The 20,670-nt window shown below is 35.1% G+C and overlaps 4 protein-coding genes across 9 annotated transcripts in view; 1 reads left to right on the top strand and 3 right to left on the bottom strand.

Moving 5' to 3' along the window:
* The window catches only part of LOC132707240 (triple functional domain protein), a 322,048-nt gene extending 316,575 nt beyond the window's left edge, over positions 1-5,473 (bottom strand). For both annotated transcript variants that reach the window (XM_060679012.1, XM_060679011.1), the window contains exon 1: positions 5,311-5,473. The gene's annotated coding sequence lies outside the window, so the exon portion shown is untranslated. The remainder of the gene's footprint in view (positions 1-5,310) is intronic.
* A 164-nt stretch (positions 5,474-5,637) lies between these two features.
* Positions 5,638-6,632, top strand: LOC132707169 (U6 snRNA-associated Sm-like protein LSm5). The gene is made up of 3 exons (XM_060678895.1): positions 5,638-6,092; positions 6,183-6,379; positions 6,439-6,632. The coding sequence occupies exons 1-3, from the start codon at positions 6,050-6,052 to the stop codon at positions 6,466-6,468; spliced, it is 270 nt and encodes an 89-aa protein (XP_060534878.1). The 5' UTR covers positions 5,638-6,049; the 3' UTR covers positions 6,469-6,632.
* A 153-nt stretch (positions 6,633-6,785) lies between these two features.
* Positions 6,786-8,522, bottom strand: LOC132707168 (zinc finger protein 600-like). The gene is made up of 2 exons (XM_060678894.1): positions 8,133-8,522; positions 6,786-8,079 (listed from the first exon to the last, which is right to left on the bottom strand). Exons 1-2 carry the CDS (start codon positions 8,439-8,441, stop codon positions 7,360-7,362), a joined length of 1,029 nt encoding a protein of 342 aa, XP_060534877.1. The 5' UTR covers positions 8,442-8,522; the 3' UTR covers positions 6,786-7,359.
* Positions 8,523-9,049: 527 nt separating this feature from the next.
* Positions 9,050-20,670, bottom strand: part of LOC132707263 (band 3 anion transport protein) — a 133,327-nt gene continuing 121,706 nt past the window's right edge. For all 5 annotated transcript variants that reach the window (XM_060679049.1, XM_060679050.1, XM_060679048.1 and 2 more), the window contains 2 exons: positions 19,746-19,916; positions 9,050-10,565 (listed from right to left, as the gene is read on the bottom strand). In XM_060679049.1, coding sequence (XP_060535032.1) covers positions 10,494-10,565; positions 19,746-19,916 — 243 coding nt within the window. In that variant the 3' untranslated portion in view covers positions 9,050-10,493. The remainder of the gene's footprint in view (positions 10,566-19,745; positions 19,917-20,670) is intronic.

Below are 20,670 nucleotides of genomic sequence, written 5' to 3'. Positions count from 1 at the left end.
TAATGAGCAATTTTTAGTCCAGAACGCGATTTGGCAAACATATCGACCGCATTCTCACTAGAAGGTATATCGGTTATGCTTACTTCACCTTTCTCGACTTTATGCACGTCTCGCAGTTTTTGACTATGTTACTTTCAACATCCGTGCTAGCATAGTCCACAGGAAGATCTTTCATTGCCTCAAGGTGTATGTGGCCTAACCTCTCTTGCCATATTGTAAGAGATACTCTAGCTAACTTCTTTTACATTTTTTTAAGTGTACCATCAAAGTTTTCTGTTGTTATTAAGTACAGAGTATCAACACGAACAGCGATAAAGATGAGTTTGTTTACCTTCACGAGTGACAACTGCCTTCCCATCATTAATGACAATTTCAAAAGTTCTTCTTTTCAAGTCTTATCATAGAAATGATGTCATCTTTCAAGGGACGTAGAATACACCGGTCAACAACACAGTACACATTCATTTAAGATTTTCTGGGCACAGTTCCAGTTACCAAGCTCTCTTCTCAAGGTTTCAAATAGACTCTCGTCGAATATCATGTGGTCTGTCGCACTCGAGTCAAGCATGAATATGTTGGAAGCCTGTGGAATGGAAGTATGGTGAAAGCAAAGCACACACCAGTGTTTGTTGAAACTGCTGCTTTCTTTGCGTTTTTCTCCATTGACGATGACTCAGTACTTTTCATCATTTTTTGAATTCGTCACATTTCGGTGCCCTGTGAACTGGTTTGCCGCATGTGAAACAAATGGGGTTTCTACCGGGACCTTCTCGTGGTGCAGGAGTCTGTCTGGAACAATTTTTCTTTTGCGTCTCCAACTTACTGCTCAGGACCTTGTCATCTCCCTGCATTCCTTTTTCTTCCAAAAGTAATTTGGTTGGCTTAATTTCCATATCCCAGAAAACCAACGCCATGATTTTACTATTTTGCTTCAAAATTCCATACAGAACCAAAAAACCGCTAACACGGACGCCATTACCATCATCGAAATAATTACCACCCCGAATTCAACTCGCGTTACACAAGTCTCATAATTTATCATTTTGTATATCATGTATATTAGATTTAATCAAATAACATGTGCTTTTACGACCTTACACAGATCACTTTCACCTAACCTAGATTAACGAGTCTATATTTTGTCAAACATATACACGGTCACAGACCGGTGATTATTCTTCATATGCATACTATGAACGATTCATCATTCGTATTAACAATGATCACTTCAATGACTTTTCTGACTGTATGACCTTGTGGTAAAAACTCTTGATGTGCTTTTTTCAGTAGTGAGGATTCTGGGTTCTTCAATTGGGACCACTGCGCTTTGGTTCCGACGTCATAACCATACACTCATGATTCGTCACCAGTTACGACTTCTTTGAGTTTATCAGGATCATCATTGAACTCGTTTAACTGCTCTTGAGCGATGCTCCTTCGACGGTCCTTTAGTTCAAAATTAAGCAGTTTCGGAACAAATTTTGCTGCTACACGAGATACCGACGTCTACTTCTCTAATAGTGATTCGACGATTTTTCAACAACAAACACTTTCGTCAGTTATTGACGTGCTGGGGCGTCCAGAGCGAGGTTCGTCATCGCCGTCTTCTCTGCCATCTTGGAACAGCTTGTACCACTTATAAAGATTTTTTTTGCTCAAAGTAAATTTACCATATGCCGTTGTCAACATTTTAAGTGTTTTGTAGCACTGTATTTCATTTTTTACACATAATTTTCTGCAAATTTTTTGATCGATTTTTTTACAGCAGAAAATCGCCGAGCACACAAAACACGCCTAAGGCTTCTGTCTCACAAAAAAAGTAAACGTGCAAACTGGCTGAAACTAACATATGTTAGGGACATGTCTACCAACATAACAAAAAAAATCGAAGATCGTATGTAGGTAGCTCGCCCATTTACACAAGTGACTACTACTACACCACGTATTTTATATTTTCCAATAATATAAGGTTTTCTCCACCGCCTCCACCTTGACCAGGTCACGCTCGTGTTTAAAATAAAAATCTACCTGCCTCGAAAAACTCCTAAATCCTTCTCGGGTAGAATTAAAAAATACCTCGAAAGGCATCGGAGGCAGTTACGTTGCCAAAACCAGTTGCGATGGCCCGGGACAGCATTTTTCATCTCAGATTAATTTTTAATGCCCTATTAATGCGTCGCGATATGTTGTTAGCGCAACGCCGTCATGCTTTAAATTTCCAATTCTGTTTGCGAAGAATTTTTGACACCTTTTTACATTTTTTCTCGCCACCCTCCCCCATAAAATTGACTATGTCCGACTTACCAAACCGCTTGCAAATATTTATAGACAACGGGGCCGGACATTCCGGCCATTGTTTAAACAATTTCATTCGGGTGTTACGCATTTTCTTTTTATGAACCGTGTTTGATTTATCGACCGGTTGCCTAACCGATTGTACAAATCGAACAACGAACGGTGGTTTTGCACCACCATTGTTATCGTTAGTCGTGAGTCGTTCTACAACCGCTAATAAACGGAAATTTCATCGTCGAGTACGCAAAATTTTAAATTCCGTGTAAAACAAACACTAGAATATACGAAACTTATTTTCTCGCAAAATTGTGCCCATAATTTACAGATTTTGCGAATTTCACCAATTGTGAAAAATAATTTGAAGGTTAGGAGAAATTTTTTGAATAACGTTGAAATTAATAAACCAAAAAAAAAAAAAAAACATCGATTTCAGTGTTAAATTAATAAATATAAAAATAATATTTTTAAATTTTTCTGACATTTTTTTTTATTTGCAACTTTAATTAGGGAATTTTGGTGGTATTCTCGTTACCAACTGCAGTTCTAATTACTGGGAAGATCCCAGACATATTAAAAAAAATTGTCAAACTGTTGAAAACAATTTTTGTATGCAAAGAAATCTTTGTCTGACGGATTATTGAACATTTTTCAATAATTTTAACAATCTGTATCGAAAATAACGCCTTTTTCTATTTGAATTTAGGATAAATTTAAAATAATGATAACCACGTCAACCCACCAAAGAAATAAATAATTAAAAAAGTTATCTATTATTAAAGACCTGCTATTATTATTAAGAACGCGATTAAAACTTGAAATAATTAATGAAGAATACTATTTGCGCCGGTTGTTTATAAAACAAACTTGCTGACATTTCGCCAATCCGTTTTAGTTAAGCTCTGAAGAAGTGGAAATTCCTTTGAAAAGTATACTGTAATATATATTAATGCGATTTATTGTCTAAATTCGCTGTATCCGAAAGGCTATCTTTAGATACACATTTCTAACTCGGTTGGTTTCAACTAATTTTGTTATGACAAATTAAATGACGCAACTCGTATTCGAATATAAATTGGAAGTTGCAGGGTCATTTCAAGATAAATACATTTGTAGGGTACTCTGTATAATCTCTTGCGATATTAACCTTCGTATATTTTGTATTAAGTTTCGGATGTGAAGAAAAACTTCTTCAAATTTTATTTACACATTTAGGAAACCAAAGATTTGATATATCAATTAAACTTTAAAAAAGGAGTTATACCTATACCTATATCTATTCTCCTTAAGGTAAACTCCGTTTTTATTGAAAATGTCATGTTCACATCACTGGCCCACTTCTATGAGACTTGGAAAATATGTAAATCAAATTTTCAGTAACACCTTCTAAGCAACAAGGGAAAAATGAAAATTGGTGATTTTAAAAATTTGTAAGATCTCCTTAGGATACAAAGTATTTTGATTTTGAATTTGAATTAAAAGTTTTGGTTAGTTAGTCAGCATCACATCAGACCTTTTATTTAACGATTTAAATTAGATTTAGGGGTTTTATATAATTACTCTTGTAGCTTAGCGCTATTTAAAATCTGATCTAATCGTATTGCAAGTTTAAAAAAGTAGGGTAAACGGCATCTTGATGTGTCTTCAATAAAAACGGAATTTCCATTAAGGATACATCGAATATGACATGCTCGTTGAAGTGCTACCAAATTCCCATTTTTTTGTTATAGCCCCAACCCTTCTTTAAATGTTTGAATTTTATACCATATCTGCATTTTCCTAATTAAAATTTGCATTTAAGTGTACCTACCTAATGCATAAAATGTTAATTTCATAAAAGACTATCATATTAACTATGTTTCCCGTAAAAGAGACCCCTGTACATTCGTCCAAGAAAAATCACCGCCCCCGTTTATTAATGAACTGGAGCTCGTCATAACATTATTAATGAATGATTAACACACATTTTTATTATGCAAACTCATTAGTTGCGTAGCGATGCATAATTTCTCACGTATACTGAACCACGAAACTGTTTTAATTTCAAGCGTGTCCGAGGCCAGTATTAATTTTCAAAATATAATTCCGAGAATACGGAAACGAAAATACGTAACGGGTAGCGCGTGACATCACCGACGTCGCTCCGCTTCTAATTTTCACACATTTGTTTTGGCACTTAAAAAAAAATTACGAGAAGCGCCGAATGTTTATGGCAGCTCCATTAGCGGAAAAGTAAACCAAAATGCAAAGAACTGACTGTATTATTTTTAATGAGACAGAAACGCAAACAACTCTATAAAATTAATTTTTAAGTGATAATAATGGTCGAACTGACTAAATAAAAGGAAAAGACGTAGCTACCGAAAATAAGAACAAAAGCAAACGTTCTTATTAATAGACTTTACGGCTTCGAATAAATCACGGGGTATTTTTAATAGCAAAATCGGAAACGACATCTCAACGTTCAAGCAATCCCAAAATAACGAGAACTAGGAATAGTTTAACACGGAAGAATAAGATTTCGATACAATAACATGTCGAAAGACATTTAACGATAGCAACGAATAGGTTTAACGCCACCTTTGACTCGCAATAAAACGAAACTTATCGATAATTTTAAATCACAAAACAGGTGTAATGGGATTATCCGAGAAGTCCTCACCTTTGTGGAGTTTCCATGAAATTCCGCATATACACACACAGTCTCTGTAGCTTCCAATTGCTATTTAAAGCCACCGTTTTGCGAGGGTCAATGAACAACACGCAACAAGACAACAAACAAAAATTTAATGTTTTGCCGAAACTGTTTGTTTTTATTGAAATCAAAACAGCCGTGAATTTAGGCTTTAGATGGCACAAATCTTGTTGCCAGTTTGGTTTGGCCTCTACAGTAAATTACCAACCCATAATCTTCTAGTTCATTCAAATTGGATCGATATCATCAGAATAAAAACAATAAAGGCAATAAAATAAACAAAAATCAAAATTTGGTTAGGAGACTCTCGACGTTCGACTTACCTTAAACCTAAGCGGGATGGTATTATCCAAAAAGAAAACGTTACACAAACATTATTGTCGCGAATTTAGAAACAAGTTCATTGAAGAACGCGTTGAAATCACTAAAATCCATTATTACAAATGAATCACACGACGAAACGGCCATCCATTGAAGGATGGTACGCGGATCAAACTGAAAAATTACAAGAAATGCACTTTGTTGTGGTGAGGCGTTCTGCGCATGCGCATCAAACTAACTTTACAAACAAAGCCATGAAAGCTCGTTTTAGCATATGTTTCTGTTAAAATAGATTTTGATATAGGGCGTTCAAAGGTAAACTTTGTTAATTAATGGTTTTTCAAAAATTAATGATAATCCTATGCAATTAAAAATTACCTTTTTGGTTTATTTTGGCGAATATGCCGGCAATCTTGGCCAGCCGATAAAATAGGTTTCTTCCATTTATTATTAAGGATAAAAAATTGTTCTCAGTCATATAATTCAATAGTTAGAAATATTGCTTCAAAAATTCATGAGAAAAATAAATAAGCAAGGATTCAAAAACCAAAATTGGGCTGTTTAAATCTATCTTTGCGTTATAATTATCTAAGTTATTTGGTATTCTATGGTTAACCCACCGTGGACATGGCCATTTACAAGTATTGTCGTTCTCTGATTTGTGGTGGTAATATATGATTTAAATTTTGATTTAGTTTTACTTAATTGAGAATTTGTTGATATCAAAGTTAAACGTGGAAAATGGCGACCCTTCCAGTAAGCTCATCGACGCTTCTCCCGCTTGGTAGGTAATGTTTTTAACAGCGTTAAGTAAAATTCTAACCTAAAAAGAACCCTCCCCCAATGTTTTTGATTGAATCTATTATAAATGTAGAATTGGTGGATAAGTGCATCGGTTCGAGAATTCACATTATAATGAAGAACGACAAAGAAATTGTCGGAACGTTATTGGGATTTGATGATTTTGTTAATATGCTGTTAGAAGACGTGACTGAGTATGAAACAACTCCTGAAGGCAGGAGGGTAACAAAATTGGACCAAATACTTCTAAATGGAAATAATATTACTATGGTATGTTTTATCCTTTTCCACCAGGACTTTCACTAATTCAATTTTGTTCTATTTTCCAGCTTGTGCCAGGAGGGGAAATGCCAGAGTAATTAAATAAAACAACCTTTTTTCAAAAAATACATTAATTTATATTGTGAACACAAATGTAATTGTACATATTGGTGTATGTCAAAAAAAGGCATATTTATCTATATTTCAAGTATATACTAAGTATAGAAAAGATAAGAAATAAAGTACCCACTAAATTTTGTAAGACTAGAATTTTATTAGAATTCCAATACTTAGTATTGGGCTGCGCCATTATTTTACCCAAATACCATTATTAGTATACTTCACAGAATCTAAGAACCCTAGCATACCATATCAAAATATCTAAAATGTAACATTGCATTAGAAACACAACACAGACCACCTATTTCCTTTTTTTATCAATCATCCAACAATCAGCTAGTCTTGGGGCAATTTAATCCTGTTAAAATCCCCATTGAACAGCTCTTAATTTTACAGGATGGTCACTTTTAAAATTCTCTAGAGTGGAATATCAGATTCCTCAAGATACCGAGTATCTGAGAAAAATTACATTATATGAAATTGAAAGCTGTAATATTTTAATCCCTTCCCAACTCATAAGATCGGAAAATTATCAATAAAAATTGTTAGTAAAAAAATTATTCAACAGTTTCAAAATTTAAATTGTTAAAAAAAAACTCAATATGTTTAATATTGAAAATCCAAATTTATAACAAACTTTTTTATTTTAGGTCCAAATTAAAATATCGTAGCTTTTGTTGTCACATTATAGAAAAGCTTTAAAAAACGTAACACTCTCAAACTTTATTGAACTAACTAAACTCTTATTACTATGACCACTCTGTGGAAACCAATTATTTCACAATCAGAACCCATTAAATGTAAAATATTGGTTGTAAGAAACCAAATAAATTTCATCCCACATCTATAAAGCTTTGAAAACTTGGGTTTCATTTAATTTTTTTAGCCCCGGGCTTTTTGTTTTTTAAACTATCATAAACTGCAAAATCGCCTTCAAAAACTTTCCGTTTCTTACATTTTGGGTGATCTTGCGTCAAATGCCTACTAAGGTCGCCTATTTTGCTGAATGCCTCGTCGCATTTGCTGCACGCAAACGGCAAGATCGTTTCCATTTTTAAAACTATAGAATGATGACTATGGTGATCCTCAAGTTCCTCTTTTGTTCCGAAACGTTTCAAACAAACAATACACAGAATCATGCCATGGGCAAGTTCATAGTGATCCGATAGATGACATAGTTCCTTAAACCAGCCATTGCACAGATCACAGCTCAGCACCACTTCAAATTTTTTATGGTTCATCTTACAGTGGTTGGATAGATAAAGGGGGCTATCAAATGTGGTATCACATACCTCACATTTAACAAAATGCACTTTTCTATGCTCCAGAAGATCAGTTTTGCTTTTACACACAAGATTGCACTTTGGGCATACCTCTGAGGTCTTTGTGTAACTCATGGTTTGGGTGCACTGGTACTGAATTATGCCCGCATTCACATGAACGCTCTCAAAGTGGGACTTGAGGCAATATATGCATCCCACGACCAGGCTACATTGTTTGCAACGGTACATGTTCAACTCATTATTGTCTGTACTTTTACACACCACCATTAAATATGACGCTAAATTTGTGTTATGCTTTGATGTTTCCTAAAAATACGATGCGATTTAAATAAATACGGGTTGTATTTTTGGTAAGTTACCATGTCCTCTTCTTCAGCCTCCTCTTTTGGAAGGACAACATTGTTGATATCGCAGGGGTCATCTTCGTATTTGGCCTCGACGCACATCGCGACCACAGAATTTAAATCTTCATTAAGGTTCTCGGGTTTTAAGAATTCTGACCCACGATAATATTCTTTATTAATATCGCAATCATCTGTTTCTTCAGTCACCTGTAAAATTATATTTTCGCTATTGTTGTCATCTATCTCGCCGTCGTATTGGAGATAAATGATTTCGGCGTCCTGCTCATATGTTATCGTTGCATCTTCGATCTTTAAATCCATCATTAATTTGTTTTACTATATTTTATTTTTCAAATTGAAAGCCATTTGAGTTTAAGAAAACAAAATACGCATATGACATTGACATTTCCAAAGAATCGGAGAGCAGAATTATGTTGCTTACTCAGTGACATATAGTTATTACTAAATCCGTATTGCTGTGGTGGAGCATTGCACGCGGCGGTTTAACCTCCGTTCGCTCCCGACAGAATTCCTTGTATTCGTCCTCAAAAGTTTGATATCGGTTTCCACTGTGTGGATTTAGTGTTTTTAGTGCTCAGTGCATGTTTCAAAGTGATAATCGTCGTTGGCCCCGTCGTTTTTCCCTGTTCACGCCGGTATGGAGGCCGGATGGGCCCGGATGGTCCGTGGTGGAAGCGGGGGGAAGCCGATTTTTTTGGTATCGGTCAGAATCGTTTTTTGCTAGCTGAGCAACGTATTGGTTATTTTTCTTCTTTGTACGTGGTGGTCATTGACCAGAAGCGAAAATCCTCGACGGAAGTCGGCAATGGGCGAATGATCCTAGCAGTCTAGCCCAACATTTTTTTGTGAAACGCATAATTAAATTGAATTGAATTAATCTGTAAAGCACTACTGTGGTCATCATACCAGGGTAATGGTAATTATTGCCATAGTGGCTTTTACCAAATTCATTAGATTTTTGCTTATGTATTAAACTATATAAGTCGAATAACGCAACCTAAAATACATTCGCATATTCAAGCTAAAATTGTTTTGTGTGTACTAAAAAAATGACACAGTTTAATAATTGTGCTTTTCATTTTGACTTTGTTTATATAGGTATAAAACATTCAAATAAATCCGCTAAATTGTTACTAAGGAGTGAGGGGATTGTTAAATAAAATACAAAAACACCATCAAAATTGTTCCTTCCTGTGCAATAATTTTAATGTTGCTTTTAGTCCATTTAATTCAGTTAAAACCTATATATTTATAGAAATAGAATAGACATATTCATCTGTTAATAAAATCACAGTTAGAAATACTATTTCTTTTTCCCTATTATCAAATAGTGTCTAATATCTATAAATCCCTTTAACACGCAGGAAATGTACTTGGATGTTGTCGCTTTTGAAAACTCCGAGGCTCTCAGAATTTCAAACGAGCACCACAGAGTAATTTTTAAGTAACAACAATAAATTTTACCAGTAGTGATTTTCTCTCCTAAAAATAGATGTTTTGTCCTAGACTACAACAAACAAGTACCTACATTGTTTCTTTACTTGGTACTAGATAAAGCTAAGTCTCTATGTATAAAACTACATTTCAGATAAAACTTTGATTCCACAAACATAGTTAAGCAAGCCTTTTTCTTGGTAATCACAGTCTATCCCCGCTCGGGTAGGAAAATAAATGTAATCACAAATTTTTAACATAACAAACAAGTCAACATTTTTTGGTCACAAAATTAAATGTCATATAAATTCTAGGTGTTATAGGTAGGTACAACAGTTGTAGCATTCTACACAATTTAAGTAGTCACACCGTAATTTTTCCCTGAATTTAAGTACACAGTGGAACCTAAAGACTTAATAATTAAATTGATTAAAATAAATAGTTCTAATGCCTCGTTTATCCAACTTTGAATTCTAAATCTAAAGTTACAAATGACGACAATTATATACAGTTCTTAATTCATAAATATAAACTAAAACCATTTAACGTCTCCGAATTACCAAAACATTTCAACAATTTCAATAGGAGACGGAATTGCTCTTGCTAATTTTGGTTTCTTAAAAACCCAGAAATTTGATGAATTTATTTTAACAAGGAATGGAAGTTATTAAGCATTACAAATTAATATTACGAAGTTGGGTAGTCGCGGCTAAGCCGTTACTATTTCTAATTGGCCTTTCTAACCAAATTGCTATTATTATAACATTAAGTAATTAATACTGAATTCCTATTTAACTTAAGAGGTGTTTCTTGCCCAGCCGAACGTTTTTTTTTTCTGGTTCGGTGGCTTTGAAAAATTTGAAACCCCACCTATATGCCACACTTTCTATGTACAATCTACAGGGGAATTTAGGAAATAATCTATCCCGGTAGTGGAGCCTCAGCATAGAAATCGGGCTCATCATCATCCACATCCACTTGGTCCCCATCAAGCTGAAACATAAAATAGAATATAGAATATTAAAAAAATGTATCTTGATCGTGTGTGAAAGGATTAAGCATTTTGGGTAGAATGCGGAACGACCTCAGTGAAATCTGGCGAAGGTGCTGGATAAATATAGCTCCACGTTTTAGCTATCATTATATTAGAATAAATGCCAGAATCAAAATATGAAGCATCATATATGATGTTTCATAAGAGAAAATATGATGTTTTAGTCTTACGACCTATAAGGAATGGAGAGCTAGTTTATGTACATAAAAACTAAAGCTGGAACAGCCCTAGCTCAGGTGCTGGTGACGTCACAGTCCTAATCTTTAACCTTAAGCAAATAGTGTCAGAACCAAGCAAATACGTACTTTGAAGGTTTAAGTGGAGCGTTAAATTCATAAGGCGAGTGTAATTATCAGAACGTAGATAATAAGTGAGGCGAGAGAAAAAGTTATATTCGGCAGCCAGTATCGGGGTTAGAACCAGGAAACTTTTTTTCCATTCGCTTCTCAGAGTGCAATAAATCTTGCGACGCGCTCGGTATTTTCAGGACCACGTGTCTTTAAATTTGGAAACATTAAACATGCCGGCCGGGCTGTTTTGTGCATGTGAACACCGAAAGTTGTTTATTTTTTGGATCCGTATAAATAGAGCTTTCTCGGATGTGCAACCGTAATCAGTCTCGTTGGTTCCAAATTGATTTTTTTAGTTTGTAACATTTTAAAATGCGTTCCTGATGAGTGGCTGTGTAAACCGAGCTGGGTGGAATTTTCGCGTGACGCAAAATAATAACAAATGATTCCAATCCGCCGGGTTTCCTTAAATCCGCGAGGAAATCGAAAGATTAATGCTAGAAGGAGGGAGCGGACGTTAAATTGCCTTTAAATGTGTGGAACGAGCAAACCGCAACGACGCGGAAAACATAAATTTATTTCTTTCACCAACAACATCACTTTGCTAAATTACATTAAGGAAAAATCGTGAATAACAAATTAGTGACAAAGATAAAAGACAATCAATAGTAGTTTAGAAAAAAGATGGGAGCATCTATAAAAAAAATTATTTGTAGCGGGTGGAAGTAAAACAGAAAAATTTGTAAATCGCACGGATCAATTTTGAATGACAAATGAGAATTTTTTGAACGCATAATTCTACTAAAACACCAAGACATTAAATAAAAAAATCTGGCAAAGAATCTGTTTTTATTTATCGCGGTATATACAGTAATAAAAAGTGAACAAATTAGAAATAATAAAAAACTTATTCGATAAAAGTTTAAATCTGGTAAAAATTTCCCAGCAGTTATGGTTCTGAATATTTATGCTGTGGGAGTTATAACAGAAATATATTAAGGAACTTCTTGGACACCTGACCTGAATAATAATACTTTAAACTGTAAGTGTTTTTGTTCGGGCTTAATGGCCGTCATTGAGCGGAATTTCTTCCTGACGTTTCGCTAGCACGAGCGGCTAGCTTCTTCTGAGGTGCTTTCATCTTTATGCCTTGGGAGTCGTGCAGGGGAAGGGGCGGGGCATTTTAACGCATGAGTGGTTGTGACTACCGGAGCTGTCCTTGTGTTCCTTAAGATGGGGTTCCAAATTTGTTTGAGCTGCAGTGTCTCTTCTTTTCTATTGAAATTATTTGTATGTTTATGGATTTCTATTGCTTCTCGTACGAGGCGAGCATGATAGCCCGAAGTAGGCGCAAGAAGCCTGGCTTCCCCAAAAAGAATGTTGTGTTCCGCTACTGCCGATTTGTCCGTTTGTCCCAGTCTGCAGTTTCTCTGATGTTCCTTTATCCTGGTTGTAACAGATCTTTTTGTCGTTCCAACGTACACCTTTCCACACGTTCATGGTATGCGGTAGACTCCGGCGGCTGACAGTGGATCTCTCTTGTCCTTGGCTGATCTTAGCGTTTGTTATATTTTCCTTGCTTGTTTAAATACTGTGTTAATATTATGCTTTTTCAATATTTTTCCGATCCTGTCTGGCACTCAAGGAATAAAAGGTAGATAAGCACTCGTTGTTCACTCGGGTCTTGTCGTGAGGCAGTTCTGGGCCTCATAGCCTTATCGATATCAGATATCCTGTATCCATTTGATTGGAAGGCTTCTTTGAGGTGATCTAGTTCTGCGTCCAGGTGTTGTGGATCACAGGTCCTCCGGGCACGTTCTGTTAAAGTTGTAATGATTTCTCTTTTTTGGCTTGGGTGGATAAGGCATGTAGGAACCTGTCTGTGTGAGTCGGCTTGCGGTACACTGTGTGGCTTAGGTTCCCATTGCATCTTTTTATTAGAACATCCAAAAACGCTATTAGCTGATTTTGTTCTGTCTCCATGGTAAATTTTATACTTGGATTTTGAGCGTTTTTGTGGTCCAGGAAACGATCATCTTCCATGGACACATTTTTTAAAAATAAGTTCAACATACTGTATCCTAATAAGAACTATATAATAAAAATAAAATAAATAATAGTGATATATAACTTCACATCAACAGAAAACTTAAATTCTTCCTGCAGCTGCAATAATTTATAAACATTTTGTTATATCAATGTGGAAGGTGGAAAAGTTTTACTTTGCACAAAATTGCTAACGTTTCGACAATCATCCTGTACACTTCTTCAGGGCTTGACTGAAACTATATCGCATTTTACTCTGTACCTGTTTATATATTGTTTGAGGGGGGCGGAGCTAAATGAGGGACATAAAGGGCGTCTCGGATATTGGTGACAGGTAAAGACCTGAGTTGCGGTTAAGATTGCTAGGTTGTTCATAGATTGCTATAGACTCTCGGATTTTTCGTTGGTAGAAGAAATGATTACATGCAAGAAGTTTAGTTTTATCGAATAAAATTTTATGTCCAGTTTCGTGATTGTGTTGGCAACTGGTGATGAGTTTATTTGTCTTAGTCTTAAAGCTCTTTCGTGTTCTTTGAGCCTAGTTGATATTTTTCGTCCGGTCTCTCCAATGTATTCTTTGCCACATATGTATGGAATGCTGTAAACTCCTGGCATCTCAAATGGAATTTTGTCTTTGACGGATCGAAGATGTTGAGAGATTTTTGGACAAGTGGTAAATCTGGTTTTGACGTTATATTTCTTTAGAACTTTTGATATGTGGTAAGTGATGTTTTGAATGTAAGGAAGTGTAATGTGGAAATTATTGAAGAGAAGAGCAGGAATCCTGGATTCAGTGATTCGGGCTGGGACCCAATGTTAGGTATGATTTCTTATTTTTATCTCAAAGGCTTCCATAAATATATTCGCGATGACTGGTGATAATGGATAACCCATAGCTGTTCCCGACGTTTGTTCAAAAATTTGACCGTTATTTTATTGATCGAACATATATCAGGTCGTCATGTATGAAACTCGACATCAATTTTAAAGAAGTGCTAAAAGCGATTATTGAAATTTTAAGCATCCATATTAATAAGTATTCCGCTATTAAGTTTTTGGTGGGCTAATCACAGTGTAGTTCTTTGTATCCCTAAATCAGGTTTTACTACTCAGCGCTCCGACAGACTATGCAATTGCAAAATTTCGTAGAAATTAATGACTTATCTGTCACTACAGCAAAATTATATCTCTTCGTATTAATGTGCGAAAATGTAAACCCTGTAAACCCTACCTGAAATTACCTTGTCGTAAGCAGCTGACACCAAATTAATTTACATATCAAAACGATCTGCTACGTCCGTTCACGTCTGTCTGTCGGTCTGTCAACTTTAACACCCTGTACGCTATAAAGTAAAACACCGTCCAACCTGTTCTGGTCGAATTAAGAGTATATTTTCACAACAAAAGGTTTCTCGGCAATCTACATGCAACCGTGAGTCATCCGACATAATACGATTTGGGGTTTGAAATTGGTCAATACCTCACCTCATGTATACGCCGAAGGGGCCATTTATAAAGAGGGAGAGAAAAGGACTACTAAAGTTCTATTCCCATTCTTTCCAACTTACAATTTGTCCTAATAATTTAAACAACGAGTCCATTTTAGCACGACAAATAATGCAACGCATTAAAATTAAGTTTAAAAATTGAATTTATAAAAAGCTATACTTTAAATTTAATAAGTTCAAATAGGTTGCTATAAAATGAATGTTCGTTATAAAACTATTTCAAAATGGTGGGTTCTTTATCTGACAAACACCATGTTTAAATAATAATCTATTAATAATTGAAACCTATAAGCAGTTTTTAGTATTTTATCACATTAACAACTAGCAATGTAGCACTAAGTCATTATAAGATGAGAAATATTAGCTGTTACAGTATCAAGCAGTTAAATATAAAAGTTGGAAGGCATTTCGTATCAGTATCAGTATCGAATTAAAAACGAAGCCTATTTTATTGTAAATTTATTTTATAGTCCATTATGTCTCTCCGCATAATCATCTATATCTTCAGTAGGTATTACGTTGTTAATGATTTTATACACGTATGTAACAGTAACGCAAATAGTGGATATTATTTGTCTTTGACGCTCCACATCGGAACAGGGTTTCTTATTAAGTTTTATCAACGGACGTGAATTACAGAAACACCGGATAAATAAATTCAATTATTTTAATAAAATACCATATCTTGTAAGTCAAAATAATAAGTGCCAATTATTCTAAAAAACGACCTTTAGAAATTCAATTCAATTCAATTAGAAAAACTCACTCTTCCAGCAGTAATAACGCAAAAATAGTGGTCACCATACCCCATACGCACAGTTTCATCCACATAAAGGGACAATAAAAGTATAAACAAAAAAGTTTTATGCTTTTTATAAACTAAGAGAATGTAAAAAAGATCAAATCAATTGTTTTTATTTTTTCTTTTTAAACGGTATATCATTTTATATTAATAAAGATTTTTTTCCTGGTTTTATCTTGTCATAGCTATATAATCATGTTTTAAAAAATATAATTTTAAAGAAGTCTGAAACCCATGTACCCATGTACCCTGTACGACATGTACGAATTAAGAATTATTAATGTTCGTTAAACATTAAAACTTTTTGTATCTCTCTTTTTTTGTTTCTCTGTGGGTGAGGTCTCAGATATACGAGAAAATCCTGTACGTTATAAAAAATGTTATATAAACTTGTCAAATAATTAGACAAAGACGGGAAGCGAATGGGGCGGATTTTCTTACAAGAAGTTGTAGAGTATCTATCGCGTATACACCCAATCACAAACAACGAATTAGAACGAAGAATGAATGTAGAAACAACGATGTCAGAAGAAATGGAGAACCGCAGACTTAAGTCGTACGGAAAAATACAACGAATTCAGTAAGTAACCGTTGGGTAAAAAAGTTTTTAAATTGGGAACCGCCATGTAGGAGAAAAAAAGAAAGGAATGGATAAAACAAATTCGGAAGGATATAGAGAGGTGAGGAATCAGCCACAGACGGTTCAGAGGATCCCTTGAATTGCTTTGGTTACAGGATAGTTTACCGATCATTACGATCTGGATTCTTTTTCCGGATTATTTATACATATCGAAGTTGTGGGAGGCTTACAATTGACCCTGATTTACGCAAGAAAACAGCGAAAATAATCGGAATAACCTAGGCAAATAATAAGCGTTTCGTGTTTCCGAAGTCATCCAACCTCGTCCAAGGTCCAGCAGCTCTCGATTGTTTCGGAACCGCGTTCCGTTTCCCAAGCTTCCTTGATATCCGATAGCTTTTGCCCTTCTGTATCCGATTTCAATGTCGTCATTTTTTACACACCGCGGTGTCGGATTGCAAAAATTTGAGAAATGTCTCCTTACTGAACGATAATTTACGGTCAACGATACCGTAATGGAAAATAGACCAGGAAACGAATACCTAGAGCTTAATTTTTATGTTATAGACCCGCTTAGTAATCTGAATGAGTTGTAAAAACACGAATTTTATGTTATAATCTTGAATTACAGTCGAACTTCGATAAGTCGAACTGCGATTTGACACATGAAAATTTCGAGTTATCAAGTCTTCGAGTTATCAAGTCTTCGAGTTATCAATAAAAACTACAAATGCATGTACTTTTTTGTGAATGAACATTTATTCAGTCATTTTTAAAAATGTGTTATACGTTACATAAATGCCCTAATATCTATGATTTTTGAACAAAAAACTAAAATTATGAAATAGTAGTATATATGTATTTAGATAATATATGTACATATAAATGTATTGCATATGTACCCAGTATATATAAACATAGAATGTATGCACGTATACATACATATGTATGTACATATTAAAGTTTACTCTTTCACTGGAAAAAAGTCAGTTATTTGTGACTGACGACCGGGTTTCTTATTTTGGTTTTCAACAAAAGCTTCAATTTTATTTAAACAATCATAGAGGGAATCGGTTGTGTATTCACTGGTTTTCAAATAGGAATACAAGACAATCAACGAATTTTCAACCAGTTCATTTGAAGGTGATTGCTGAGAATCATCTTCCAATTCCTCCTCCATGGTGTCACTTTCGTAGTCATCTTCGACGTTTAACTCTACCGGTTTGGATCTGCAGGACTCGATAATATCTTCAGCAGTAGGAAACTCTGAAGTAACAATATCGTCATCCGCACGTATAAAATCGTTGATGGTGCTACCTTCTGCTATACCTCTAATATTTGTCCAAGCTTTAAACTCGATTTCTATTTGGATGTCGTCTTCACTCTTTTCTTTCAGGCGTTCACTTAGGAAAATTAAGGGAATCTCATCTTCTTCTTCGCATTCAGAATACTGATCAAAACCGGCTTTTTGAAACAATTGGAAATTGTTTCAGGCTTAACGTCGATATTCCATGCGTTAGTTACGTCGTCAACACAATCCATTAGTGTAATGTTATTGTTTTATTATTATTATTATTTTTTTTTTTTTTTGGTTTTCTTCGAAACGTTCCATTGCGGTGATGACTGAATGTTTATTTTTCAAAATTGTAGACACTGTACTTGCCGAAATCCCATACTTCACAGCTACATCTTTATTTTTTGAGCCACTTTCCACTTTTTTTATAACCTTGAATTTTTGATCAACAGACAAAGCTTTTAAAGTAACAAATGCAAAAATCCAAAAATGTCTTTAATATAACGTGTAAATTGGATAGGGAAAGTATTTTTCACTTAGTATTAACTAGTAAGTCATGCAAGTGAACTTAGCAAGCACAGAAACTGAACTGCTTGCATAGATACGTTAAAAAGACAGGTTAAGATCGGTCGTAATTAGGGGGTTCCCCGAGAAAATTCGACTTATCGAAGTTGGCACCAAATGTTTCGTTCGAGTTATCAAGATATTCGAGTAATCAAGACAAACTAACACGCATTTCCTACTTTTGACGCTACTGCCAACCAATTTGGTTCGACTTATCAAAAATTCGTGTTAGCGAAGTTCGACTGTATATGCAGTTGTCAATAGATGTAGAGTACATAGCGTACTAATTTCTTAAGTATATAGCAAAACATGGCCTTGTTTCGAAGTTTTTTTAGGGTTTTAGGTTGAAAAGTTTGATAGAATTGAATCAGTGAGATTGTGTTTTGTGTAGGTATTTAACCAAGTACGCTGTAAGTATCAGTCATCAGAGAAAAAACAAGATTCGCGAAACAAATGCTTACACGAAATAATAAAATATCAAGGTCACTTTAGAAATGAATTTTGCGAATTTTCTAGATTCATTACAGTGGATGAAACCAGGGTTCAAAACTATGATCCTGATTCAAATGCACAGATCATATAACGGAGGCAGCATCTACACATATTTTAGGAATGCTGCTATAGGGTTATTTTCACGCGTTGCTTTAAGTTGAAAAGTGCGTGAGTCCAGGAAAGAAGAGAAGAAAGAGACACTCAGACGTGGTGTGCTATTTCATCAAGATAACAGCCATATACTCCCATTCCCATTAAATTGAAAGAACATTTTCAAGGGGATTCATTTGTTATAGCTCAGTTTTCAGACCAAGACAAATTTTGAATGGAACCTTTTCGCTAGAACGATAATTTCTGTATAAGAAAAACCTTCTCTAAACTAACTCATGAGTTCTACTAGGGGTTGGGGGCTTTTGCTATGTTTTGGTATGTATGAGGATTTTTCGGTGTGTGTTTCCCGGCCTAAAACGACGAAACGTGGACAGGCAGGTGCTTTGTAATTTTAAACGGCACATAAGCCGCTACCGTTATCGTTGTTTTATAGCCTATCGATAGTTTGACGTATTGTTTTTTTTATTGTTTATTTCTTGTTGTCTAGTGCGACCGATCAGGTATTCCACGTCGGCTCTTCGAACGGTTACTGACGCGTGCTATAATTTTCTTTTACCTAATAACGTACTTCCGCTGCCCGGGAAGCCGCCATGACAGTCCGGTAAAAAAATCAAAAATATACGACATCGGCCGTATCGTATGAAATAGGAATTGCTACGTCGTTAATATTAATAACTCGCGTTCTGTTTGGAATACCTGCCATTTTAAAGCAACCGTAAATATATTATACAGTGTGTGGTACGAGCTACGGGGTTTAGCTAAATGACTGAATAATTTTTAATTATAAAATAATAGGGCTCGACTGCTGATCATCTTCAATTTCATGGTCTTCGCAATTTCTCCCAATTATCTTCTCGAATTAAGTGTAAGATTGGGGACAAAATTATATTCAATTATTAGGTATACTTTAATAGAAATGAGTAGATTCTAATATTCGAATCTCTCGCTTTTAAAAAGTATGAAGGGTATTTCTGGGAAATACTCAAGGCAGCTAGATATAGCAGATTATTTTACCAAAATAGTAGTTTGTGTTCTATATTATGTCCTATAAGATTTGACGACGAGAGGCAAATAATTTGTATTATGCGCATGCAAAGTTGAAGTTGTAAATCGTATGTAATAAGTCAAAAAACACTTATTCTTGTGTCAAGAAAGGCAAAAGATTCTTGAAGTAACAATTTAAAAATCTGAAATCAAGAGCGTTCACTTTTTACTTTATCAACATGTTCATTTGAATCAAGAGTGAGATCCTTGGAGCAACGAAACCTTCAGATAAAATAACTTAATATTTCTTGGTATTTTGAGTAAATATAGTGAATCCCTTGGTGCTCCTCGGACAAGGACATATAATTAGAAAAAAAAAATGTGTTAAGATCATTTGGCCATATCCAAAGACATGACTACGTTCTTTAATAACCATATTGGTACTTACCAATCGCAGTTCCCTTTGCGTGAAAAGGCGTTTCATTTGATCCCTCACCGGTATCATCAGAATAAGGAAAAACGGGAAAGCCAAAGACGCCTTGGTGGACTTGACTATCCACAAGACGACCAAACAAGCCACCTGGATGCAGGTGAACAGATGCATCTTGGCCGTTCGAACCTGAAAAATGGTTATTCTTCTAATACGTGTTAGAACATAGCTTTTTATGAAGATGAGTAGATACAAATTATTGTTGTTTCTAAAAAGCATGCAGGATGTTCCTGGGAAATATCCAATTCTACTGGATCGCCAATTATTTTACTTGGGACTAGTTCGTTTCCTTATTATTTCCTACAAGAATCTCTCTCCGCTGGGAATATTCTTTACTTTCTTACTTTCCCTTGAATATATAAAGTTTGTTTCCTACATTATATTTTTTCGAAAACAAACCCTATATACCTACGTTAGGGTATAACATCAGGTTATATTTTTATTCCTTTAGATTGGGCGTCCACTTTATTTATCACAGTAAAATTGGGACAAATTACTATGCGTCTTCGTTCGCCATATTGGGCGTATAATAAAACATTCAAGTACGGCACCTGGATGATGTTTATGGGCGCATATCGCACACGCATATGGCGAACGCGTATGTTGTTTTGGAGTGTATATTTAGAACCAATATTTAGGCACACATTACGAGCGTGCAATTGGAATCAATCAAACGTCCAAGAAAAATTGGAGAAATTCAGACCAATTATCTGAATCGCAAGTAGAAACGATTACGGCAAATGCAGCTAAGCGTGAAGTGACGCACTCATTGAAAAATGCTAATTGTTTTGTTTATTTTCCGATAAACGTTCGTAATTGTGGCTTATTTGTGAGACATCCACCGTTCCTGCTTTTGTAGAATATACAAGGGGGCACAATAGCG

Source organism: Cylas formicarius, unplaced genomic scaffold (genome assembly GCF_029955315.1).
Source record: "Cylas formicarius isolate icCylForm1 unplaced genomic scaffold, icCylForm1.1 PGA_scaffold_9__14_contigs__length_23061073, whole genome shotgun sequence".
NCBI lineage: Eukaryota > Metazoa > Arthropoda > Insecta > Coleoptera > Brentidae > Cylas > Cylas formicarius.
This window is presented reverse-complemented; position numbering and strand designations above follow the sequence as displayed.

Coding starts and splice junctions, on each gene's coding strand:
- LOC132707169 (XM_060678895.1), top strand. CDS start 6,050: ATGGCGACCCTTCCAGTAAGCTCATCGACGCTTCTCCCGCTTG. Junction 6,093..6,182: donor ATCGACGCTTCTCCCGCTTG/GTAGGTAATGTT, acceptor TTATAAATGTAG/AATTGGTGGATAAGTGCATC. Junction 6,380..6,438: donor ATGGAAATAATATTACTATG/GTATGTTTTATC, acceptor TCTATTTTCCAG/CTTGTGCCAGGAGGGGAAAT.
- LOC132707168 (XM_060678894.1), bottom strand. CDS start 8,441: ATGATGGATTTAAAGATCGAAGATGCAACGATAACATATGAGCAGGAC. Junction 8,080..8,132: donor AGGCTGAAGAAGAGGACATG/GTAACTTACCAA, acceptor TCGTATTTTTAG/GAAACATCAAAGCATAACAC.